This window comes from Eptatretus burgeri, chromosome 2, assembly GCF_056783735.1.
Source record: "Eptatretus burgeri isolate ZD-2024b chromosome 2, Ebu_testis_v1, whole genome shotgun sequence".
NCBI classification, from domain to species: Eukaryota; Metazoa; Chordata; class Myxini; order Myxiniformes; family Myxinidae; genus Eptatretus; species Eptatretus burgeri.
Genome location: NC_140962.1, coordinates 18,316,531 through 18,344,369, shown reverse-complemented (window position 1 = coordinate 18,344,369; position 27,839 = coordinate 18,316,531). Strand labels below are relative to the sequence as shown.

At 44.6% G+C, this 27,839-nt stretch overlaps 1 protein-coding gene and 1 long non-coding RNA gene across 2 annotated transcripts in view; both read left to right on the top strand.

Moving 5' to 3' along the window:
• The window catches only part of LOC147031512 (uncharacterized), a 40,046-nt gene extending 14,504 nt beyond the window's left edge, over positions 1-25,542 (top strand). The window contains exons 4-8 of the mRNA XM_085849688.1: positions 285-443; positions 9,824-9,970; positions 17,485-17,706; positions 24,542-24,763; positions 25,048-25,542. Of these exons, the coding sequence (XP_085705814.1) occupies positions 285-443; positions 9,824-9,970; positions 17,485-17,706; positions 24,542-24,763; positions 25,048-25,542 (1,245 nt within the window). The remainder of the gene's footprint in view (positions 1-284; positions 444-9,823; positions 9,971-17,484; positions 17,707-24,541; positions 24,764-25,047) is intronic.
• A 1,032-nt stretch (positions 25,543-26,574) lies between these two features.
• Positions 26,575-27,839, top strand: part of LOC147031511 (uncharacterized) — a 12,940-nt gene continuing 11,675 nt past the window's right edge. The window contains exon 1 of the long non-coding RNA XR_015051866.1: positions 26,575-26,747. This is a non-coding gene — a long non-coding RNA (uncharacterized LOC147031511). The remainder of the gene's footprint in view (positions 26,748-27,839) is intronic.

Here is a 27,839-nt window from a genome sequence, read left to right as displayed (position 1 = left end):
AAACAAGGCACAGATGCACAACATGAAAGACATGGACCTCAAATTGCTGTTCATGGAAGGAAACCCACAGCAAAGGCACCTACAGCAAAATGAAGATGAACTAGAATGGAGAAAACAGGTAGGAAGCCATACATGGTATTTCTTCTTCTTTGTACACCTTTCTGTATGAGTGATTAATTCACTCATCATGATCTATGCTTGTATGTGTAAATGATTATCTTTGGTGGTGTTTCTTCTTGATGCTATTTCTGCTTCTTCATGAGCACAATTTTTCTTCCGCACAGATCGATTTGCTTTCACAATTGCTGAAAGGGAAGGACAAAGAAATTGAAGTGATAACATCGAAATGTGAGGGACTTTCAAAGAGTGTGACAAACACTGTGAGCAAGCTGTCAGAAGTGGAAAATCAGCTTCAGGAGCAGCAACAGAATCACTGCAAACAAGTAAGCAATTTTTATATGAAACATGTGGGACGACAGATGACAAGAGGGGGAAAATCATGTTCACCTCCGCATGTTCTGATGGATTTTAACACCTTGCAGGTCATGCTGCTCATAAGACATTTACAAATGGAAGATTACTAGTGGGGGGGGGGGGATAATGGGGCTTCAAAATATAGCACCAAAATTAAGTCTTGAATCAGCCTCACATCAGTGTGTTCCATTTATTTTGTACGTGTATCTTTCATGACTTGAACTACATTTATAATTTGACTATCTTTTTCCAAAGTGTAATTTTATCGATTGTCACACGTTTCAGATTCCTCATGATATTTTGTTGCTGATGAAGCTTTCAATCCAAAACGGTGCTTATCACTCATAGGATGGTCGACTTTATCCTTTGGTTCTGATCGAGCTTGTCATGTATTGCCACGCCCTTGAATGACCACGAGAACTTTCAATGACATGCTGCCGACAGCGACAAACGCTCTGTCCAAATCAAATGCGCTCAATCATCTTCCTCAAATTGATCACGTGCGTGATTGAAAGACTTCATCGGCAATCGAACATAACGAGGAATGAATCCTTCTCGGGCTATTTTAAAAATATAATAATCAAAAAGACATCGACAGTGTTGTGAAAAGTTGGCGGGATGATGTGGGATCAAGAGGTTTGTGCACTTGTCTCTGAGCCATCGAGCCTGGGTTTGAATCTCAGTACAGTTGCAAACTTTCACTCTGATGTCTCAGAGACAGCGTGATTCATCAACGTGTGTGTGGTCCCTCGGATGGACCTGAAATCAGGCACCCTGTCTTCCGGCGTTCGTTTGTGGACATTAGTGTCGAATACTGGTGTTGATTGTAATTTGTGAAATTATATGTGTACTTTGCACCTTCAATCACAATTGAATCCATTTTGTTCTTGAGTGAGGTACCTTCAGAAATTCCTGATGTTTAGTGATTGAGGGACAGAAGGGGTGCTCAATTGTGGAGCTGTGTGGTCTGGAATCTATTTCCAAACGATGTACGTTCCGGTTCTTGAGCGACGGTGGCAGTTCTGCTTCAAATTATTTCAGTCGTCTTCTTCTTGCATAAGGCAGCTTAGCTGCCGGGGTAGCTACCATTTGTTGGAAGTGTGACTGTGTTGCTGATGCAGTGCCCCTCCACCAGTACACACTGGTACTCATTTCACCGACCTCAGAAGGAGGACAGGCTGAGTCAACCCACTGATGTATTAATTCAGTAGCCAACGAGGATTAAACTCAGGACCCGAGGATCCCATCATACCACCCAAACCACGAAGCCAACACCAGGCTCATTGTTTGAGTGATTCTTCACCATTGAGAGATTGGGATCAAAAACGAGATATATCACGATGCCTCGTCAATGTATTGGGCCAGATATGTTCTCTTGGATCTGGCAAAACGGGGAGGAGTTTTGCGCTGTCCCGAGTGCCCTTGTAGTTTCCAATGTTTGCGTTTTTGTAGATCAATAAATGGGTTTCAAATTCTCCCTCTCTCCCCACTTTCTCTCTCCCCTCCCTCTCCCCTTTCCCCCCCTTCTCTCCGTCTCTCTCTCCCTCCCTCCCTCTCTCTCTCTCTCTCTCTCTCTCTCTCTCTCTCACTCTCTTTCTCTCTCTCTCTCTTTCCCTCTCTCTCTCTCTCTCTCGCTATCTCTCTTTCTCTCTCTCTCTCTGTCTCTCTCTCTCTCTCTCTCTATCTCTCTTTCTCTCTCTCTCTCTCTCTCTCTCTCGCTATCTCTCCCTCTCTATCTCTCCATCTCTCCCTCTCTCTCTCTCCATCTCTCTCTTTCTCCATCTCTCTCTCCATCTCTCTCCCTCTCGCTCCCTCTCTCCCGCTCTCCCTCTCTCCCGCTCTCTCTCTCTCTCCCACTCTCTCTCTCCCACTCTCTCTCTCCCACTCTCTCTCTCCCACTCTCTCTCTCCCTCCCTCTCTCCCAGTCTCTCTGTCCCACTCTCTTCGACTCTGTCTCTGTCCTACTCTCTGTCCCACTCTCTGTCCCACTCTCTCTCTCTCCCTCTCTCTCCCACTCTCTCTCTCTCCCACTCTCTCTCTCTCCCACTCTCTCTCTCCCACTCTCTCTCCCACTCTCTCTCCCACTCTCTCTCTCTCCCACTCTCTCTCTCTCCCACTCTCTCTCTCTCCCACTCTCTCTCTCTTTCTCCCACTCTCTCCCACTCTGTCTCTCTCTCCCTCTCTCTCTCTCTCTCCTCTCTCTCTCTCTCTCTCTCTCTCTCTCTCTCTCTCTCTCTCTCTCTCTCTTTCTCTCTCTCTCTCTCTCTCTCTCTCTCTCTCTCTCTCTCTCTGTCTCTCTCTCTTTCTTTCTTTCTTTCTCTCTCTCTTTCTCTCTCTCTTTCTCTCTCTCTCTCTCTCTCTCTCTCTCTCTCTCTCTCTCTCTCTCTCTCTCTCTCTCTCTCTCTCTCTCTCTCTCTCTCTCCCCCCTTTTCTCTCTATCTCTCTCTCCTCCCACTTTGCACAGCTGTTGTTCGCTTGGCACGCACATGCAATCGCAAAGTCGGGTCAGGTATGGGAGCATGTGCCAGAACAGTGCGTCGCTGCGTCCACTTTCCCCTGGTACTCCAGGGCCTCCGTCTGGCCATCCCCCCAAGCAGATGCCAGGCCCATCCCCATCTCCTTGAGATTATGGTCAACTTGCTGCAACCACGACGCACGTGGTCGGCCCACTGGTCTCCTCCACTCACGAGACTCCCCCGCTGAGAGAATCTGGTGAGCAGGATCAGCGTCAGGAGAATGAGCCACATGTCCATACAGCCGCAATTGACGCTCGCGGACGATGCAGGTAACAAATCTCATCCGAGTCTCTCTCAGCAACTGCTCGTTGGACACAAAATCCGACCAGCAATAGCCAAGGATTCTCCGAAGAGACCTGGTAACAAAGGAATTCAGTCTCGTCTCAGATCCTTGGTCAGAGTCCAAGTCTCGCATCAATAGAGCAAGACTGGAAGTACCAAGGGCCTGAAGACTTGGACTTTCGTCCTGACGCATAGGTACCGGCAACGCCACACCCCATGATCCAGTGAATCCATGACTCCCCAGGCCCGACCCAGACGTCTATTGACCTCTGACTCACAGCCAGCAGAGACATGAATATCACTGCCAAGGTAAGTGAATCTCTCCCCGACCTCAACATCCTCACCACAAACAGACACTGACAGGACAGCAGCATCCAAGATGTCACCGAAAGCCTGGATCTTAGTTTTGACCCAAGAAACCCGTAATCCTAGCGGCTGCGAGTCCTCATTCAGCACCTCGATGGCCCCCAAAAGGATATATAAAGTCTCCGCAAAGATGACTGCGTCATCTGCAAAATCATGGTCCGAGATCTTGACATTCCCAAACGATGCACTGCAGCTTGATCTCTCCGACATCCTCCCTAAAATCCAGTCCATACAAGTGCAGAAAAGTGTGGGGGCCAGTACACACCCCTGACGAACTCCAGTCACAACTGGAAATAAGTCGGAGATGGTACCACCACACTTCACAGCACTCTTAGTACCAGAGTAGAGTTCAGACATCAGATCGTTCAGTTTTGGTGGCACCCCACGAAGACCAAGAATCCTCCAGAGGACATCCCGATTCACTGAATCGAACGCTTTACAGAGATCAACATAGGCTGCAAGCAGCCCCTGCCGAAACTCTCGCATGCGTTCGGTGAGGACCCGAAGAGCAATGATACGGTCAATCGTTGACCTCTTTGGTGTAAAGCCTGACTGCTCTGGACGCTGGTGCTCAAGCAGATGGTGGCGAACCCTATCAAGAATTATCCGAGCAAAGACCTTGCCCGGCACTGAGAGCAGCGTCACCCCTCTGTGTTTGTTGCATTCTTGGCGATCACCCTTCCCTTTCCAGAGAGGAACAACAAGGCCCCTCTTCCAGTCAGTTGGGATGATGCCTGTGTTCCAGACAGAGCACGGAAACTGCATGCAACGACACGAGTATAGCATTTCCACCAGCCTTTAAAAGTTCAGCATGGATGCCACAGATCCCTGGAGCTTTGCCCCGTTTCAATCGGTTCACCGCAGCCCGTGTTTCCACAAGCGAAGGTGGACCACAGTTGATTCGAGGGTCAGCAATAGGGATTGTAACACCCTTGACGTCCAACTCAACAGCTGGGGGATCAGCCCCGTACAACTGCTCAAAGTAACCGACCCAGCGGGCCTTCACTTCAGACTCTGTCAAGAGCCTACCACTCTTTGCTCTAACTACAGTGCTCTGAAGGATGGGCTTGGATGAACGCAATGCGCGAATTCCCCTCTAAGCAGGACGAGAATCACCTGTCCACAGGTGATGCTCAACTCCCTCACAGATTCCTCGCACATCGGCCTCCTTGTCCACCCTCAGTGCACGTACAGTTTTACGCCTCAGCTCCCTGAACAGCTCAGCTATGCCATTCAGCCTGGCCCTGCGACTGGTCAATGGTATCCAGTGTCCCTTGAGAGACAAAATTCTTCTTTGCCCTGTGGTGAGTTCCAAGACATCCATCGGCAACATCAAGGACGGTGGTCTTGAAGGCACCCCACAACTCTTCAGGACCCCCCAAAGCACCCAGACCCCCCAAGTGTCCACTGAGGCTGTTCGCAAACTCCTCAGCTACTCTCTCATCCCTGAGCTTACCAACATCCAGCCTAGGCTGGGATGGTACCATTCTCCCGGATTTAAGGTGCAACTTTAGAGTTGCTACAACAAGCCGGTGGTCAGTATTGAGGAACTGAGCACACCGGTAGACCCTGTAGTTCTGGATCATCCTCTAGCGACCATCAACGAGGACATGGTCAATCTCCTTTGCCGCACCACCAGCGTTGGAATACCAAGTCCAGCGATGAGCTTGTGGGCGCTGAAACCATGAACCAGCCACCCTAAGTCCATGACTTCTTGCAAAGTCAAGGAACTTAGTGCTATTCTGGTTCATAGTTCCTGACCCATGGGGACCAATACACATCTCATAACCATCCCTATCAGTTCCAGTCGATGCATTGAAATCCCCCAAGACTAGAAGTGTATCTCGTCTGGGGCACTGATCAACCACAGACTCGAGCGTGGTGTAGAATGCATCCTTCACGGTGAGATCACTCGCCTCAGTCGGAGCATAAACAGAGACCAGGGAAATGACACCTAAGGAGTGACGAATCCTTAATCTCATTATACGCTCGTTGACCGGTGTTACCTCAATTATCATTGGGGTCAGCTTATTGGACACACCTGCAGCAACTCCTTGGGTATGGTAACCATCAGAGCGACCAGACCAATAGTAGGTGTAACCACCCATCATTATCTCGCCGCAATCCGGTCTCTGAACCTCAGAGAGAGCTACAATCCCGATGTCCAAACGCTTGAGCTCAGATGATAACAGAGACAGGTGAACATCCTCTCTTAGGGATAGCACATTCCAGACACCCACCCGAAGGGACCGTCTCAGGTTAACCCAAGGAGACCGCCGTCTGGTGGACGACACCTCAGCACCTCTCCGACACACTCTCCCGCAATCTGACCCAGGGATGTTACCCTGTGGTTTCCCTCCTATCATCAAAGATTGGGGGGTCCTGAAGGCTTTGCCCCAATCCCATCATCCGGTGAGCTGCCCTGCGAAGGGAAGCTGCACAGGAGGTACTCCCACGGAGTGGGTTTTCAGATTTTTTTTTGCGTTTTTGTGTTTTGCGGAATGAAGGGTTTTACGGTGGCCGGAGTGCAAATCCTGCCACCAACCTCTTCATAAAAAGTAACCCAACTGCAGGAGGACGTCCGCAGACACAGTTGGGCACTAGATATGGATGGTCGTTGCCTCACAAGGAGCTCCTCTGCCCTTTGAGTCAGCTGTTGCTGTTGTTCTCCCCCCTTCTCTCTCTATCTCTCTCTCCTCCCACTTTGCACAGCTGTTGTTTGCTTGGCACGCACGTGCAATCGCAAGGGGCTGTTGCTTAGTCTCTGGCGGTACGTGTGGAGCCTGTGTTGCTTCTCCTGTCTCTCTTCTTATCATCTCCTTATCTTTTGTCTTATGTATCTTTTAAAAATTTACAATTCGAGCATCCGTTTGTATAAACTCTCTTGTTGTTAATGCTTTATCGATTGCTTTTTAAATGAATTGTTTTCTTCTTTTTTTCCACTCTTGTATATTATTCTTTCCTTTCTTGTGTGGGTTTATTGAAAAACTTATGTTGCATTGTATATCTTGTATACATTATTTTGTAATAAAAGGACCTAAAAGTCAAAGTCTCTTTCTCTGTCTCTCTCTCTCTCTCTCTCTCTCTCTCTCTCTCTCTCTCTCTCTCTCTCTCTCTCTCTCTCTCTCTCTCTCTCTCTCTCTCTCTCTCTCTCTCTCTCTCTCTCTCTCTCTCTCTGTCTCTGTCTCTGTCTCTGTCTCTGTCTCTGTCTCTGTCTCTGTCTCTGTCTCTGTCTCTGTCTCTGTCTCTGTCTCTGTCTCTCTGTCTCTCTGTCTCTGTCTCTCTCGGTCTCTCTGTCTCTGTCTCTGTCTCTCTCTCTCTCTCTCTCTCTCTCTCTCTCTCTCTCTCTCTCTCTCTGTCTCTCTGTCTCTCTGTCTCTCTCTCTCTCTCTCTCTCTCTCTCTCTCTTTCTCTCTTTCTCTCTTTCTCTCTTTCTCTCTTTCTCTCTTTCTCTCTTTCTCTCTTTCTCTCTTTCTCTCTTTCTCTCTTTCTCTCTTTCTCTCTTTCTCTCTTTCTCTCTTTCTCTCTTTCTCTCTTTCTCTCTTTCTCTCTTTCTCTCTTTCTCTCTTTCTCTCTTTCTCTCTTTCTCTCTTTCTCTCTTTCTCTCTTTCTCTCTTTCTCTCTTTCTCTCTTTCTCTCTTTCTCTCTTTCTCTCTTTCTCTCTTTCTCTCTTTCTCTCTTTCTCTCTTTCTCTCTTTCTCTCTTTCTCTCTTTCTCTCTTTCTCTCTTTCTCTCTTTCTCTCTTTCTCTCTTTCTCTCTTTCTCTCTTTCTCTCTTTCTCTCTTTCTCTCTTTCTCTCTTTCTCTCTTTCTCTCTTTCTCTCTTTCTCTCTTTCTCTCTCACACAAAAATTGTGACACTGATCCAGATGAAATTTTGTGGACAGAATCAAGGACAAACTGTTTCGATTTTGGTGAAGATCCAGATCCGGATATGACTATGATAATTTTTGAATGTGATATCTCACCATTTTGAGATGGGGCTCAAAAAACGATATATAGTATGACAATTAAAAAAAATGTAGTGGGCCCGATATGTTCTCGTGGATCAGGCATTACAGGATGGAGGTATGTGCTCTTTTGAGTGCCCTTCTCGTTAAGTCTCTTTCTGGTGAATGTTTCCCCTCCATCCCCTCCCTTACCTGAAAGGGTTGCACAGCTGACACGGCACCTGACAAGGCTGAATGCCTAAACTCTGAGGTTGCTTCTAAGTCTTGTGTCCCAAACCCATCGCTTTCTGTACCCACCTTACCTAGTCACACCCAGCTGTTCCTGGACACTGTGTCCTTTTCTCCTGACAAGGTGGAGAGCTTGCTGTCAAACTTCGACTCAGATTCTGCATACGGTCCAGACAGCATCAGCCCACGTTGCCTAAAAACTTGCTCCTCTGCTCTTGCTCATCCTCTTTCTGTTTTATTCACCCTCTCATTTGTTCAATGTCATCTACCATCTGCTAGGACATCAGCAAACATTTCCACTCTGCATAAAAATGTGCAAAAACAGATCCCTGCAACTACAGACCAAGCAGCGTTCTCCCAATTATCAGCAAGGTTGTGAAATCCATCCTCGCTTCAGACATTAAATCCTTCCTCTTCTCCAATGGCTTGATTTCCAATCATCAATTTGGCTTCAGACAAGGTCACTCAACCCTGGATACGCTGCTTCTGCTCTCCCAATAATGGATGGAGATCCTCAATGCCATACATGAAATCAGAGCCATATCCCAAGACATATCATGTGCCTTTGATACTGTCTTGCACCCTGCCCTGCTCACAAAGGTCTCTTCCAATGGTATCCAAGGACATCTCCACTCATGGCTCGCATACTTCCTCTCCCATCACAGCCAACGTGTGGCCCTAAATGGAGTTCTCTCATCCCCTCTTCCTGTCCAAGCTGGAGTGCCTCAAGGTGGTGTTCTGGGCCCTGTTCTTTTTCTGTTTTTCATCAATGATCTCTCCCACTCTGGCAAATCCTCTTTATCTCTTTGCTGATGACTCCACCCTCTGCCGTACCATGTGTCATCCCTCAGATCGGCAAGCAGCAGCTACTTCGCTCTCTGCAGATCTGGATAAAATCACAAACTGGTCTAACACGTGGAGCATGTCTTTCAATCCGGATAAATCTCACACTCTCACTTTGTCTTTCCGAAAGGACTGTTTGGAACCCCCCCCCCCCCATCTACTTTCTCAACAATCCACTGGAAGAAGTCCTTTCATTCAAGCTTCTGGGTCTCACCTTCTGTCATGAACTTTCCTGGGAAAGCCACATTTCAAAGCTGGCCTCCAAAGCCAGTCGCCGACTGGGAATCCTCCGTTGTCTAAAGTCCTTCCTTGGCACACCTGAGCTCCTGACCACATACAAAGCTTTCATCCGCAACCTGATGGAATACTGCTCCCGCCTCTCACCTTTCTTGGCTTCACGCTGAAGAAATTCAGGCAATTGGGATCATTGGTATCTCCCATGATGACGCTGAGTCTTTTGGTCTCTCGCTCTCTCACTGCAGACCGGTCGGTGGTCTTTCTTTCTTCTACCGTCTCCTCTACGGCCTCACCTCCCCTGCTCTGTCTGAGATATGTTCCACTCCATATTTCCAGTGGGCGCTCAAGGTCCGCCAGCAACCCCCTTCTCGTAAAACTACCCAAATCAAGAATAACTGCTCACCTTCACTCTTTCATTCCTCCTTTTTTTCCTGCCTTTGGAATAAACTCCCACACTCTGTTCAATCCCACTCTTCCCTCCAGGTCATCAAAACAGCTGTTCACCACCATCTCTTATTTTCCCCCATCCAAAACCACGATCTTTTCTACCCCTGCTCATCCATCCCAAATCCACCTTCTTCAAATTCCCTGCTTTCTTCCTGAAAGTCCCTGTCGTGTTAGGACCTGAAAGTCCCTGTTGTGTCCATGTTGTTTACCCTGTGTACCCTGGCCCATCCCACTCCCTTCCACAGATCTCCTCATGTCTTTGTTCCACACTATTTTTGCCTTCCCTCTCCCCCCACCACCCCACCCCACCCCCTCTTGTGTCTTGCTGCCCTCGTGTGTTTCTGTGTGTGAGCACTCATACGAGCCTCGACAGTGTCTTAATAACAAATTAAAAAAACAAAACATGTCACATTCATTCTTTCTGGTTATGTGGAACAGACAACAGAAACTGCTGTTAATGACTGTCTTGTTTTTTCCACACAGATCAATATTCTAACTCAGCAGTTGGAAGCAATGGAGGCTCACAACAAATATATTACTTCAGAATTTGAGGACATCATTTGGAATTGTTGTACAGTGGACATTCAAATAAAGGATCTCCGACAGAAGAATGTTGAAAGTTGCAAACAAGTAAGCAACCATTATCTAACTTGTGCGATGAGAGATGCCAAGGGGGTGAAGATAATGTTCACCTCCACATGTTCTGATGTGTTTTAACACCTTGCAGCTGCTTATTTTCTCCTGCTCATGAAGCCATCAATCAGAAATGGTCCTTAACCCTCATCGGACGGTCCACTTTGGCCTTTGTGCCTGAGTTCGACAAGTACGACACCACCTTCAAATGACCACCAGATCTTTTGATCACATGCTGGATGCAGTGAATAATGCTGTGCCAAAATTGAATGTGCTCAATAACATCCTCGAATTGATCATGTGTGTGATCAAAAAGCTTCATTGGGGAGATATAATCCAAAGGAATTAATCCTCTTTGGGCTACCTTTAAAAATAAGAGGGAGTGGGGAGGAGAAACTTAAGAATGATGAGACCAAGAGCATCACCACAATTACAACACTGTTGTTGTAGAATATTCAAATTTCAGGCTTGGGGAATTAATTTCGTTTCATGAAGAAAAGTATGATTATTTTACAAATATTGTGTATTTATTTTCAAAGTGAGAACAGAAGTTCAATTCGAATGGCAAATAAAACATTTCTACATTCGTAAGTCATGCTTCATTGGATTTGATCAGTTGCTGTATAAATAATGTTTCGAGAAAAATAATACTCATCCATCGATCGCAGATAAATCCCATCTCATCTATCTATCACATATATATCCCATCTCATCTATCTGTCAGAGATATATCCCATCTTATCTATTTATCACAGATGTATCCCATCACATCTATCTATCGCAAATATATCCCATCTCATCTATCTGTCAGAGATATATCCCATCTTATCTGTTTATCACAGATGTATCCCATCTCATCTTTCTATCGCAGAGATATCCCATGTCATCTATCCCTCACATATATGTGTATATATATATATATATATATATATATATATATATATATATATATATATATATATATATATATATATATATATATATCCCATCTCATCTATCTGTCAGAGATATATCACATCTCTCTGTCGCAGATATATCACATCTCTCTGTCGCAGATATATCACATCTCATCTATCTGTCAGAGATATATCCCATCTTATCTGTTTATCACAGATGTATCCCATCTCATCTATCTATTGCAGATATATCCCATGTCATCTATCTCTCACATATATATCCCATCTCATCTATCTGTCAGAGATATATCCCGTCTTATCTGTTTATCACAGATGTATCCCATCTCATCTATCTATCGCAGATATATCCCATCTCATCTATCTATCACAGATAAATCCCATCTCATCTTTCTATCAATCACAGATAAATCCCATCTCATCTATCACAGATAAATCCCATCTCATCTTTCTATCAATCACAAATAAATCCCATCTCATCTATCTATCACAGACAAGTCTCATCTCATCTATCTTTCACAGATAAATCCCATCTCATCTTTCTATCTATCACAGATAAATCCCATCTCATCTATCTATCACAGACAAGTCTCATCTCATCTATCTATCACAGATAAATCCCATCTCATCTATCTATCACAGATAAATCTCATCTCATCTCTCTATCGTAGATAAATCCCATCTCTATCTATCACACACACACACACACATATATATATATATATATATATATATATATATATATATATATATATATATATATATATATATATATATATATATATATATATATATATATATATATCCCATCTCATCTATCTATCTCAGATATATCCCATCTCATCTATCTTTCGCAGATAAATCCCATGTCATCTTTCTACCGATCACAGATAAATCCCATCTCATCTTTCTACCGATCACAGATAAATCCCATCTCATCTATCTATCTGTCACTGATAAATCCCATCTCATCTATCTATCTGTCACTGTTAAATCTCATCTCATCTTTCTATATAACACAGATAAATCCCATCTCATCTATCTATCATAGATAAATCCCATCTCATCTATCTATCATAGATAAATCCCATCTCATCTATCTATCATAGATAAATCCCATCTCATCTATCACAGATAAATCCCATCTCATCTATCACAGATAAATCCCACCTCATCTATCACAGATAAATCCCATCTCATCTATCATAGATAAATCCCATCTCATCTGTCACAGATACATCTCATGTATCTATCGCAGATAATGACTTTGATAACCGAAAAATGAGCCATTTTGGGCCATTCTGGGCATGACTTCAGACGTGACATGATGTGACGCACTGTCTGAGGCGTGGCAGACCATTCCGAGCCGTAAAAAACTGTTGCACACTGTGAGCTGAAACGGACGGTTGGAGCCGCACTTTGTCGAGCCGAGCCGAGCCATGCCATTTGATGCACCATGCTGTGACATGACAGTCCCGAGCCATGGCGAGGCATGCAGTGCCGTTCCTTTGTATTGAACGAACTGTTTCACATGCGAGAAGCATTGTCCCTAAGTCCACGAACACCAAGCGTCGTGAATTGTGCCATGAATGGACATAGTCCCATGCAGTGAAAGTAATCCGATCGGCCGGAAGGATAAAGGACCACAGATGGATCGAACGTGCCCAATTAAACAATATGCGAATGGAGCGAAAACCGAGAGGGACTCCACCAGACTGAGGGTGACCATTTGGGTGCGGGGTCAAAGGTAAGACCAATGGGGTGAAGAAAGGATTGTTGAAATGATGATTGGTGAAGATGGGGGGTGGGTAATGGACCGATTGTGTGAATGAGATTGAAAGGATTGGGAGAGGGAGTGGGGAAGGAAGACATCACACCAGGAATTATACAAACTAACCAATCCATGCCCACCGAATTACCCCTTGACAAGGGACCAAGGACAAGCTGCACAAAGACGAATGAAATAACTAATGTTCGGGTCACCTACGTGTCGATGAACGTGAATCGACCCCTGGGGAGGTTTCCAATACAGTAAAAATATTTTCTTGTGCTTCCTTCTACTTCGGAAAGTGGTTAACGAAACAACCTGGAAAATAAGGAATTTTTTTTTTCAAGTCGGATATTAATTATCAGCTTTGCAACTATTTTGGCAGGTAAATGGATAATTACCTTTCCAACGGTGCCATTTTTATTATGGCAAGACAGCTGGAACTATTTACAATAAAGCATGACAGAAGTACTATGCTCCTTTCTGTATAGACGAGTAAATACCACCCTTCGCTTCGCTAACCGGAATATTAAGAGGAGGGCGGGGGGTCGGGGGGGGGAGAGACAGAGTGGGATGGGGAGGAGAGCGAAGACGGGGATAGTAGAGCAAGGAAGGGGGGGAGTGATGAATGTAGGGGGCTGGAGAGTGAGGTGGGGAGGGAGAGTAACACCTCAGCACACATCACTAAACACTCCAGGAGGGAAGAGGTGCAAGCAGAGAGGTGGGAGTGAGAGAAAGAGAGGTGTGGGAGAGAGTGTTCTGTACTTTATTGTGGGTGGGGGGGGGAGCAAGGAGGGGAGAGAGACAGAGACAGACAGGAACAAAAAAAATGAGAGAAAAAGAGTCAAGGGTGGGAGGGGGGTTGGGGGCAGGAGTTAGCAAAGAGAGAATATTATGTTATGCTTTATGACCACACACACACACATTAATTAGATCTTAATTTAATTCATTTGCCTTCCAAACTCCGGAGTTTTCCCCACGGAGAACCCAGTCTTCGTGATGATCCCTTGAGTTTATTGTTGGCGTTACACTCATTAGTGGTGTGATAGTGGTGCAACTTATGGTGGTGGAGGTTGGATTTGTCTCAAAAGAGTGCAAAATATCCTGGTTGTGAAATAAAATTTGGCATCAACAAATTTGGCCTGTTCTCCCATTATTTCAACATTAAAAATTTCAACCACATATATTAAAAACCGCTAACCCTAACCCCTCCCCTACCTCCCCTCCACTTTGCTCCCCTCTCCCTCTCTCTCCCCCTCTCTCCCTCCCTCTCTGTCTCTCTCTGTCTCCAAACGTGTGCGGACGTTTGTTCTGCCCAGATGGTGGTTATATTTGCACGTATCCTGACGGTTATCTCCAGACTATCATAACGGTAGTTACCTTTGCACGTATCATGACGGTCATCTCCGGACGTATCCTGATGGTGGTTATTTCCAGACGTATCCTGATGGTTATCTCGGGACGTATCCTGATGGTGGTTATTTCCAGACGTATCCTGACGGTTATCGCCGGACGTATAATGACGGTTTTCTCCAGACGTATCCTGACGGTGATTATCTCCGTACGTATCCTGACGGTGGTTATCTCCGGACATATTTAAACAGTGGATATCTCCGGACGTCTCCTGACGGTGATCATCTCCGGACGTCTCCTGACGGTGATCATCTCCGGACGTCTCCTGAGGTGGTTATGTCGGGACGTATCCTGACGGTGGTTATGTCCGGACGTCTCCTGACGGTGGTTATGTCCGGACGTCTCCTGACGGTGGTTATGTCCGGACGTCTCCTGACGGTGGTTATATCCGGACGTATCCTGACGGTCATCGCCGGACGTATATTGAAGGTGGTCATCGCCGGACGTATACTGACGGTGGTCATCGCCGGACGTATCCTGACAGTCATCGCCGGACGTGTCCTTACGGTGGTTATCTCCGGACGTATCATAACGTTGGTTATCTTTGCACATATCCTGACGGTGGTCATGTCCGGACGTCTCCTGACGGTGGTCATGTCCGGACGTCTCCTGACGGTGGTCATGTCCGGACGTCTCCTGACGGTGGTCATGTCCGGACGTCTCCTGACGGTGGTCATGTCCGGACGTCTCCTGACGGTGGTCATGTCCGGACGTCTCCTGACGGTGGTCATGTCCGGACGTCTCCTGACGGTGGTCATGTCCGGACGTCTCTTCTGACGGTGGTCATGTCCGGACGTCTCCTGACGGTGGTCATGTCCGGACGTCTCCTGACGGTGGTCATGTCCGGACGTCTCCTGACGGTGGTCATGTCCGGACGTCTCCTGACGGTGGTCATGTCCGGACGTCTCCTGACGGTGGTCATGTCCGGACGTCTCCTGACGGTGGTCATGTCCGGACGTCTCCTGACGGTGGTCATGTCCGGACGTCTCCTGACGGTGGTCATGTCCGGACGTCTCCTGACGGTGGTTATGTCCGGACGTCTCCTGACGGTGGTTATGTCCGGCCGTCTCCTGACGGTGGTTATGTCCGGCCGTCTCCTGACGGTGGTCATGTCCGGACGGCTCCTGACGGTGGTCATCTCCGGACGTATCCTGACGGTGGTCATCTCCGGACGTATCCTGACGGTGGTCATCTCCGGACGTATCCTGACGGTGGTCATCGCCCGACGTATCCTGACGGTGGTCATCGCCGGACGTATCCTGACGGTGGTCTTGAAGGTACTCCACAACTCTTCAGGACCCCTCAAAGCACCCAGACCCCCCAAATGTCCACTCAGCCTGTTCGCAAACTCCTCAGCTGCCCTCTCATCCTTGAGCTTGCCAAGATCCAGCCTCGGCTGGGATGGTACCATTCTCCCAGATTTAAGGTGCAGCTTTACAGTCGCTACAACAAGCCGGTGGTCAGTATTGAGGAACTGAGCACTGCGGTAGACCCTGCAGTTCTGGATCATCCTCCAGCGACCATCAACGAGGACATGGTCAATCTTCTTTGTCACACCGCCAGCATTGGAATACCAAGTCCAGCGATGAGCTTGTGGGTGCTGAAACCATGAACCAGCCACCCTAAGTCCATGACTTCTTGCAAAGTCAAGGAACTTAGTGATATTCTGGTTCATAGTTCCTGACCCACGGGGACCAACACATGTCTCATAACCATCCCGATCAGTTCCAGTCGATGCATTGAAATCCCCCAAGACAAGAAGTGTATCTCGTCTGGGGCACTGATCAACCACAGACTCGAGCGTGGCGTAGAATACATCCTTAATCCACAATAAATAATAAAAGAAAATACATACACAATTTTTTTTTACACTTTTTTCTGCAATGTAAGACTGATGCCATAACGTTTACTGTAAGTTTTGTTTCATTTCGAAAAATAAAATTTCGTTTTACGGTTTTGTCTTGTTTTTATTTTGGATTCCATATATATGGGGGTACCATCATCTTTTCAGTGCAAAGGGCCTCGAAAGGTCTTAATCCGGCTCTGCACCTTATTTGACCCTTTCGAGAACTGTATATGTTTTTCAGACCCTTTGGACAATTCAAGATCACTGGGCACTTTACAAGTCTTTGGATACTTTAGATCCCTTTTGTCCTTTCGCCTTTCGACCCCTTTCGACCCTTCAGGCCCTTTTTGACACTTTAAACATTTTAGCACCTTCGACCCTTTGTGCCGCTGAGATCCCTTTGAAATGTCAAACCTTTCGTCCCCTTTTGACCTTTTCAGACATGAAGCCACTTTCGACCCCGAAGAATATTGAAAAAAACAATTGCTCCAAAAATTGTTTTTGACAACCTTTTTCATGCGCCATTTACGTCGCATCACAGGTTGCAATGACTCGTCGAAACTAATATCCCAAAGCGAAACTGAAACGACTGATCTGTGGATCATCAGATAGGAAACCAGAATGAAATGCTGTGAGATATACCGAATGGAAATTTCCGAAAGCAAAGCGATGCGGAGGATAGAGAATGGGGCTGGTTGCGGACTGAAGAAGTGATGTGGAGAGGGAGAGGTGCCTGTCGGTCATCGGTTGGCGTGGAGAGAATTTCGGTGATCCAAAACATGCCTTAATCCATTTCCCAGCCGAACCTTTGTCAAATCACCCTCACTCCCAAGCAGTACTTTGGAGGTACAACAAGCATGGATTGGAAATCCTCACTGGTAGAATTGTAACGAGGTTGTTGAGGTTGCCATCTCCAACTACTGTGATATCTTCACGTTGAATTCCCATTTCTACCAATATACACTCACTTGCGGTGAAACGTCTATGAACCTGTCAGTATGGTGTGCTCTGCCAGTGCAGGTGTATATTAGCTTCCTAAAAGCTTTTATTGTAGTTTCAGAATATCCATGGATTCTTTGGCATAAGATATGGTCGCTTTTGGGGGAGGGGGCTGCACCCCCCTCCCCAATCCCACATCCGATCAATCGTTGTGTTCACTCGTAGTGTAATCAAATTCATGGATTCTTAAGGTGTGGACACAATTGTCTTGGTGTTCAGGCAACTGTGCATGTTTGTTAAACTCTGCCAGCAGTGTTCGATTAAATTATCCTTTTACCAAAAGGTATTTCAACGAAGAAACATTGGTGTCTTGAACTGGTGTTGATTAGACTTTGTGAAATTCCTTGTGAACTTTGCACCTTTTACCAGTATTGATCCCAGTTTGTGCTTGTGAGAGATACCTCCATGAATTCCTGATGTGTATTGAATGAGGGATGGGATATAAGCAGTGCTCAGTGGTGAGCTGTGTGTTTTTAATGTTTTCAAACATGTCACTTTCTTTATTTCTGATTTGTGCAACAGTAAACAGAAACTTTATTTTCAATGACACTGTCATGTTTCTGCCATGCAGGTCAAGCAAATGTCACAACAAATGAGAGTGAACGACGAACGTATCAACGCGATTACATTGATAAATGAAGGACTTCCAGAGAATCTAATAAACGTTGTGAGCAAGCTTTCTGACATGGAACGTCAGCTTCAGCAGCAGCGACAACAGCATGAGGAGGAGAGACAACAGCATGAGGAGGAGCGACAGAGGCAGCAAGAGAATCACGTTCAGAACTGCCAACAAGTAAGCAATCAATATTATGCATGTGTGGCTGCAGATGACAAGAGGGTGAAGATCGTGTTCACATCCACATGTTCTGATTGGTTTTAAATTTTAACACCTTGCAGATTATGCTTGTCATGGGACATTTACAAATGAAGTTTATTTCTGTGTAGAAGTGATGCTTGAAAATATTGCACTAAATGAAGTGTTGAGCAGGCCACACGTCGGTGTGCTCCGTTTATTATGTCTGTGAAACTTCCATGACATGAACAACATTTAAACAACTTTGGTAGTATTTTCTATCTTTTCCCAAACAATATTTTTGTTGCTTTTCATAAGTTTCAGATTCTTCATGATTTTCTACTGCCAATGTGTGAGTGTTTGTGTCTGATTTAAAGCCATTTAATTCAAGGCTGTAAGGCAACAAAAAGTTAAAATTTTAAATGCGGATGTGGACTTTTTATCGGCACTACATATCATATATGTATTTATGTATATGTATGTATGTATATATGTATATGTATGTATATATACGTACTTGTGTGTGTATATATATATTCTTCTTCTTCTTTCGGCTGCTCCCGTTAGGGGTCGCCACAACGGATCACCTGTGTGATCCGCATTGTGATTTGGCACATGTTTTACGCCGGATGCCCTTCCTGACGCAACCCTGGTCGCCTCTTACGACACAGGGATATGGTACACCTATTTTAACCGGGGTATACACCGGCCCAGTATATTGGTACTCATTTCGCCGACCTCGGAAGGATGACAAGCTGAGTCAACCCCCTGGTGTATTAATTCAGCGGCCCAACGGGGCTTGAACTCAGGACCTTTTGGATCCCAAGCCGCTGCCCTAATATACATACATGTACATACATACATACATACATACATGTACATACATACATACATACATGTACATATATACATACATACATGTACATATATACATACATACATATATATACATATATACATATATATATATATATATATATATATATATATATATATATATATATATATATATATATATATATATATATATATATATATATATATATATACATAGACCGGACATAGTGGCGTGCGCCTGTAATCCGGCTACTCGGAGGCTTGGGTTGGAGGATCGCTTGAGGACGGGAGCTCTGCGCTGGGCCGCGCTATGAGAGGATGTCGGGCAGCCCGGAATCATGGCGAAACCCAATCCTTATCCCTGTGTCGTAAGAGGCGACCAGGGTTGCGTCAGGAAGGGCATCCGGCGTAAAACCTATGCCAAATCAGTATGCGGATCATAACGGATGATCCGCTGTGGCGACCCCAAACGGGAGCAGCCGAAAGACGAACAACAACAACATATACATACATATACATACATATACATATATATATATATATATATATATATATATATATATATATATATATATATATATACATATGTATATACATATATATTGTCAATGACCGGGGGTCAATATATATATATATATATATATATATATATATATATATATATATATATATATATATATATATATATATATATATATATATATATATATATATATATATATATATATATATATATATATATATATATATATATATATGAAGACCACAAGGGGAAAACCAGAGATGTCACTTTTTATAAATTTCAGGGTTATTGCACCTGCCAATAGTTGGCATGTGTGTGTGTTGCAAAACATGTGCCAAATCACTATGCGGATCACAAGGATGATCCGCTGTGGTGACCCCTAACGGGAGCAGCTGAAAGAAGAAGATTTAAGATACAATTTCCTGTGAGAGAAAATAATAATGTATTAATGAAGTGATTTAATTAATAAATGAGTATGCTTCATTCAAACTTTGAAAATAGGGAAATAAAATCTTACCTCAACAGATTAGAGGTTTGAATCCAGTTCATCAACTTGAAGGTTTCGTTCCATTCAAGTATTCGATCTCCAGGCAAGCACACAGAACACCATTGCCAGCAAAAAAGTTTAAAATGGAGCCTGGGCTTGAGGCTTTTATAGGGAAAGACTGGTGGGTGTGGTTTCCTTTGGAAATTCCCTGGGCAAGCCCAGGCAAATTTTTCAAAACCATAACATGCCAGAATTTTCCAGTGATTTCTTTGTAAGTCAGAGATGAACTGGAAATGATGTAAGAGTAGGCGGGGCTTAGCAAAAGTGGGCGGGGCTTAGGAAAAGTGGGCGTGGCTTAGGAAATACCTCATAAAAGTGGGCGGGGCTTATGAAAAGTGGGCGTGGTTTACCGAAATACCTCATGAACAGTGGGCTGGGCTTAGCAAAAAGTGGGCGTGGCCTGTGGAAATACCTCATGAAAAGTGGTCTGGGTTTCGCAAAAGTGGGCGGGGCTGAAAGAAAAGTGGGCGGGGCCTATAAAATTTTCATTAGAAAGTGAGCGGGGCTTATGAAAGTGGGTGTGGCTGAACAAAAATAACCTGTGGCTCAGGAGGTGGTCAAACAATAGCATTTAGAGAAGTTTATCATTTCGTAATGGCACAAAAGGGGTATCTTAAAAAATGTAAAAAAATGAATCGCTGAAAATCCCCCATTCGTTTACATGGGGAAAAGTGAGCCAGAATCAGGATATTCACCCTACTAACGGGTGTGGGCTAACTACACATGAACTTATCGCTATATCTCACCTGAGGACACTTTATGGTCTAGTGCGAATTTCCACAACCGTAACAATATATAAATATAAAATATATATATATATATATATATATATATATATATATATATATATATATATATATATATATTAGCGATCACAACAAGGTGCGTTAAAAAAAATCCACATATAAAAAATATATGTATGTATGTGTATGTGTATGTGTATATATATATATATATATATATATATATATATATATACAGTCAACCCCCGCTTCATCGCGGTTCACCTATCGCGCCCCCGGTTCATCGTGGGTTTTCCCTTGGAACGTAACTAATTTTTTCTGCGGATTCCCCCGGTACATCGCGGTAATAACATATAAAATATAAATTATTTAAGCAATAAATTATAACGCGTGGTGCTCGACCAGTCACACAACGCATGAGACAAAGTTTTACTTGTGAACTTCGAATATTTTCTACGTTTTTTTCTCCAAGCCCCACGATGCCGCCCAAATGCCCTGCACCTTCTAAAGCTTCTGGCAAGGAACCGAAGCGCCAGAGGAAGGTTCTGGGATGCTCCAGGAGAAGGTTAAGGTTAAGGTAAAGGTGCTCGATTTCTGCTTCGGGAAGGAAAAAGGTTTGCCGCCGTTGGAGGAGCACTGCTGAGACCCAGCACCTCAAAACCGACCAGACCAAACTAGTCGATCTCCGGCACCTCAAACCCAATCACTGCCAAACCGACCAGACCAGACGAGCCGATCTCCGGCACCTCAAACCCAATCACTGCCAAACCAACCAGACCAGACTAGTAGATCTCAGGCACCTCAAACCCAATCACTCCCAAACCGACCAGACCAGACGAGTCGATTTTTTAGGGAGGCGTCCATTCATCGTGGATTTTCACTTAGCTCGGGGAGGTTTGGAACGTAACCCCCGCGAGAAACGGGGGATTACTGCATATATATATATATATATATATATATATATATATATATATATATATATATATATATATATATATATATATATATATATATATATATATATATATATATATATATATATATATATATACTAGCGATACCCGTGCACATGCACGGGATAGCACTACAACATAGCTGGTAGCAGACGACAGACCGTACATGGGGAATGACAATAATACGCATTGTGCAAAATGCAAGTTATGGAATGCCAAGACTTCCCAAACATTGTCGGCATGTCCGCTAAGTGCCACAGCAATTTCATAGGGATCGTGTGACGGCGAACCGAGTTTTTAGTGTGCAAGCTTGGTATTATAATAGAGATACACACGCACACACACACGAAAAGGTGTGTGTGTGTGTGTGTGTGTGTGTGTGTATGTGTGTATGTGTGTGTGTGTGTGTGTGTCCACAACTCCAAACTCACGAAACCTCGCAGCCTGAAACTGCATGCACACGAAGGGAGCACCAAGGAAGTGGAGGAATGAAAATTGTGTGTTTGGGTTAATTAAAACACCCCTTTTGAAAATAATTATCTGCCTTATTTAGTTACCTCATTTATCATGCTCCTCTTCGGAAACCTTACTCCATCAACGGGGTCTTGATTCGCGAATCTTTTGGCCTGCTCAACAATGCCTTCACTTGGAACAGGCCGAAACGATTTCTTCACGATAATATTTGTTCTTCACTTTCCTCACTCATATCTTCGAATGCCTGATCATCATCCCTACAAATTGCTCGATACATTGCAATGCTGATAAACGCCTGGAGTCACCGGCATTTGGGGCTTTATTTCATTTCCTGCACATGTCATAACCTCGATAATCTCTTAAACGAATCCATATTACAACATTTAAGTTGCAGAATTTAACTTTGTAGCAGTTCCCACTGTTAAAATTGTGTTCCATTGTCCAATTTGGACATATTTGACGTTTGGGTGTCGCCGGGAGGTGTTTAATAATATGACGGCGGATCGGCGATCGTCAATCGCTTGCCAAGTCAGCTGTTCCTTCTCAACCATTTCGTTGGATTGCTTCCTTGAGTAGTTAAGCCACTTGGCAAGCACTCTTCAATCTTCATAGTTACTGAATACTGTATGTCGATCGATTTGAACAATGTTCAGAGGCCACTCTCATATTAGCCTCGACAGTGTGCTAAAAAAACACAAAAAAAATAACATGTCACATTCATTCTTTCTGGCGATGTGGAATCGAAAACATAAACTTTACTGTCAATGACACTGTCTTGTTTCTTCCGCACAGATCAAACTGCTGACTCAGCAGTTAGAAGCAATGGAGTATTACAACAATGTGGTTACTTTAAAAAAGCAAAACATGATTTGGAAGTTTTTTGAAGTTGAACAGCAACTGCTGGATCACCGACAGAAGAATGTTGAAAGCTGCCAAAAAGTAAGCAACTATTATCTAACTTGTGGGATGACAGATGCCAAGGGGGTGAAGATCATGTTCACCTCCACATGTTCTGATGTGTTTTAACACCTTGCAGCTGCTTGTTTTCTCCTGCTGATGAAGCCATCAATCATAAATGGTCCGTATCTTTCGTTGGATGATACAATTTGGCCTTTGTGCCTGAGTTTGACAAATACTATAACACCTTTGAATGACCACCAGACCTTCTGATCACATGCTGGATGCAGTGACTCCTGCTGTGCCGAAATTTAATGTGCTCAGTCAACAACCCCAAATTGATCATGTGTATGATCGAAAGGCTTCGTTGGCAAGAGAAAATCCAAAGAAATTAATCCTTCTCGGGCTACTTTTAAAAATTTGGTGTTGAAAAATATTCAAATTACAGGCTTGGGGGATTTAATTTGGTTTCATGAAGAAATGTATGATTATAATTTTTCAAATATTGTATATTTATTTTCAGTGAGAACAGAACTTCATTCAAATGGCAAATAAAACATTTCTGTATTCGTTAGTCATGCTTCATCGGATTTGGTCAGTTGCTTTATAAATATGTTTTGAGAAAAAATACTCATCTATCTATCACTGATAAATCCCATCTCACAGATAAACCTGTAAACACTTGAGACCCCTTTATGGCTTAAAACACTTTAGCACCTTTGACTCTTTGTGCAGATTCGATCCCTTCGACCCCTCAGACCTCTCGACCCCTTTTATCCTTTCAAGGCACTTAAGCCACGTTAGACCCCTCAGGAAAATGGGAAAAAAGCTGCTCTAAAAATCGCCTTTGACAACCTTTGGGTGAACCATTCACGTCACATCACAAAGTGCGATGACTAATCGAAACTAATATCCCAAAGTGAAACTGAAACGACTGATCTGTGGATCATCGGATAGGAAAAAGAATAAAATACTGTGAGATATACCGAATGGAAATTTCCGAAAGCAAAACTATGGGGAGTAGAGAGAAAGGGGCTGGTTGCGGATTGAAGAAGCGATGTTTAGAGGGACAGGTGCCCGTCAGTCATTGCTTGGCATGGAGAGAACTTCTGTGATCCAAACCATGCCTAATCCGTTTCCCAGCCGAACTTTCGTCAAATCACCCTCACTCCCAAACAGTACTTTGGAGGTACAACAAGCATGGATTAGAAATCCTCAGTGGAAGAATGGAACGAGGTTGTGGAGGTTGTCATTTCCACCCACTGCAATATCTGCACACTGAATTCCCATTTCTACCAATATACACTCATTTGAGGTGAGACGTCTCTGAACCCATCAGTGCGGTGTACCCTGCCAGCACAGGTGTATATTAGCTTCCCAAATGCTTTCGTTGTAGTTTTACAACATACATGGGTTCTTTGGCAGAGATATGGTCATTATGGTGGTGGGCTGCCCCCCGCCCCCCACCCCAATCCTACTTCTGATCACTCGTTGCGCTCACCCGTCGTGTTACCAAATTCATGGATTCTAAAGGTGTGGATTCCATTGTCTTGGTGTTCAGACTGCTGTGCATGTTTGTTAAACTCTGCCTGCAGTGTTCGATTATCCTTTTTCCAAAAGTATTGATTTTACCAAAAGTATTGCACCTTTTACCAGTATTGATCCCAGTTTGTGCTTGAGAGAGATACCTCCATGAATTCCTGATGTTTATTCATTGAGGGATGGGATAGAAGCAGTGCTCGGTGGTGAGCTGTGTGCTTTTTAATATGTTGTCAAACATGTCACTTTCTTTATTTCTGATTTGTGCAACAGAAAACAGAAACTTTATTGTCAATGACACTGTTGTGTTTCTGCCATACAGATCGAGCAAATGTCACAACAAATGAAAGTAAACGACGAACGAATCAATGGGATAACATTGAAAAATGAAGGACTTTCAGAGAGTCAAACAAACGTTGTGAGCAAGCTGTCAGACATGGAACGTCAGTTCCAGGAACAGCGCCAACAGCATGAGGAGGAGCGCCAACAGCATGAGGAAGAGCGACAGAGGCAGCAACAGAATCACGTTGAGAACTGCCAACAAGTGAGCAATCATTATTTTGCATGTGGGACTGCTGATGACAAGGGGGTGAAGATCATGTTTACCTCCACATGTTCTGATGGGTTTTAACTTTTAACACCTTGCAGGTTATGCTGCTCATGAGACATTAACAAATGAAGTTCACTTCTGTGGAAAAGTGGTGCTTGAGAATATTGCACTCAATGAAATGTTGAGCTCGCCACATGTCACTCTTTCTTTCTTTCTGGTTCTGTGGAACAGAAAACAAACTTTACCGTCAATAACACTGTCGTGTTTCTTCCACACAGATCGCACAAGTCTTGCAACAGATGAAAGTGCAGGACAAACAGATCGATGAAGTCACATTGAAAAATAAGGGACTTTCAGAGATTCTGAAAAACCTTGTGTGTACCTTATCATTGAGAACAGCTCCAGGACCAGCAAAAACAGCTCCAGGAGCAGCGAAAACAGCTCCAGGAGCAGCAAAAACAGCTTCAGGGGCAGCGAAAACAGTTCCAGGAGCAGCGAAGACAGCTTCAGGGGCAGCGAAAACAGCTCCAGGAGCAGCGAAAACAGTTCCAGGAGCAGCGAAGACAACTTCAGGAGCAGCGAAAACAGCTTCAGGAGCAGCGAAAACAGCTTCAGGAGCAGCGAAAACAGCTTCAGGAGCAGCGAAAACAGCTTCAGGAGCAGCGAAAACAGTTCCAGGAGCACCGAAGACAGTTCCAGCAGCCCAGCAGCACCGACAGTTCCAGGAGCAGTGCCGACATCAGGAGCAGCGAAGACGGTTCCAGGAGCAGTGAAAAAAGTTCCAGGAGCAGCGAAGTCACTCTTAGTGCTATTCTGGTACGATTTAACTTTTAACATTATTTAACAGGTACTATTTCACTTTTAACTGTAAACCTGTCCTATTGTCAGGTCAGGCCAGATCAGATCTGTGACTTGCAACAGGTACCATGTAAACCTGTACTCACCTGTTCCATAGTCGGGTTGTTGGAGACCAAACCCTCTCCCCCACCAGGTTTCCTGGTGAGGAGGGTGCTTGGATATGGACACCCAGCAGGATTAAAAACAAAACCTGTCAAAAGGCAGAGGAGCTCCTTGTGAGCCAATGGCCATCCGTATCTAGTGCCCAACTGTATCTGGATGTCCTCCTGCAGTTGAGTTACTTCTTATTAGGAGGTTGGTGGCAGGATTTGCACTCTGACCACCGTAAAACCCTTCATTCCACAAAACATTCTCGAAGCATAAAAAAAAATCTGAAAACTCACTCCATGGGAGTACCTCCTGTGCAGCTTCCCTAACAGCTCACCGGATGACGGGATCGGGGCATAGCCTTCAGGACCCCCAATCTTTGATGATAGGAGGGAAACCATGAGGTAACATTCCCAGGTCAGATTGAGGGAGAGTGTGTCGGGGTGGTGTTGAGGTGTCGTCTACCAGACTGCGGTCTCCTTGGGTTAACCTGAGGCGGTCCGTTCGGGTGGGTGCCTGGAATGTCCTATCCCAAAGAGAGGATGATCACCTGTCTCTGTCACCATCTGAGCTCAAGCGTCTGGACATCGGTATTGCAGCTCTCTCTGAGGCTCGGAGACCAGATTGCGGCGAGATCATGGCGGGTGGTTCCACCTACTATTGGTCTGGTCACTCTTATGGTTACCATGCCCAAGTAGTTGCTGTAGCTGTGTCCAATAAGCTGACTCCATTGATAATTGTGGTAAGACCGGTCAACGAGCGTATTATGAGACTAAGGATTCGTGACTCCTTGGGTGTCCTTTCCCTGCTCTGTCTTGATGCGGCCATACCTGACCTGATCTGACCTGTCTACAGTCACAGAAGCAGTGGTGACAGTTCCAGGAGCAGCGACAGCAGTTCCAGGGGCAATGACAACAGTTCCAGGAGAAAACTACAACACTTACAGGAGCGACAACAGTTCCAGGAGCAATGGCAACAGCACAATGAGCAGCAATGGAGGCAGAAACCGAATCGGGATGAGACCTGCCAAAAGGTAAGTCATCATAATCAAATGTGGGACGACAGATACCAAGGGGGTGAAGAAAATAAATGATGTTTTTGACGACTTGAACTGCATTTATTGTTTGACAATATCACTGTCTTTTCCAAAGAGTATTTTTATTACTTTTCATGTTTCAGATTCTTCATGATTTTCTCCTGCCAATGAAGTCATCAATCAGAAACGGTGCGTATCCCTCGTAGAACGTTCCAATTTGGCTTTGTGCATGAGTTTGACAATTATTGTCATGTGTTTGAATGACCACCAGACCTTTCGCTCACGTGCTGGATACAGTGACTGACATTGTACCCAAATTAAATGTATTCAATTAAGTACCAAATTAATCATTTGTGATCGAAAAGCTTCATTGGCAAGAGAAAATCAGTGGAATTAATCATTCCTGGGCTACTTTTTAAAAATTGAATCAAAAAGTCATTGACAGTGTTATCACAGGCTCAGAGGATTGTCTCGACTCGAGAGGTATACGCACTTTTCTCTGAGCCATTTAGCCTGGGTTTGAATCTCAATCCAATCACAAACTGTCATCCTGGTTTCTCAAAGGCATGGTGATTCATAAATGTGGTCCCTCGGATTGACGTGAAATTGGGAGTCCAGTCTTCTGGCATTTGTGGATGTTAAACATCTCACTGTGTCCTTTTTGTGCAGAATGGGCGAGCGATCGTAGAAACTATTTCACATCTCAGGCTTAGAAACAGACAACCGGATCCATAACAAACTGGGTATGCGGCATCGTGACCATGCCCTAACCTTAATTTGTGCTCCTCATGGCCGGATCTTCCCTGGACATGGGACCACTGCCACCCTCCAATAATCCCTCATATTCACTAAAATATATTGGTATGGCCCAGGGTTTGGGGCTCGCAACGAAGGGAAGCACATGAGTTTCTCCTGAACACCCAGTCCTGAGTCCCCCAACCACAGATTACTCCGGGCTGTAGTACAATGGGCTGTAGTTTTTACACAGCCGTTGCCGCTTGATTTAGATGACTGGCCTCGCAGGGTTACGCTTCGATGTTTCCATGATATCTTTCTATTGGCACGGCAACCTAACTAGAACCCAGCACT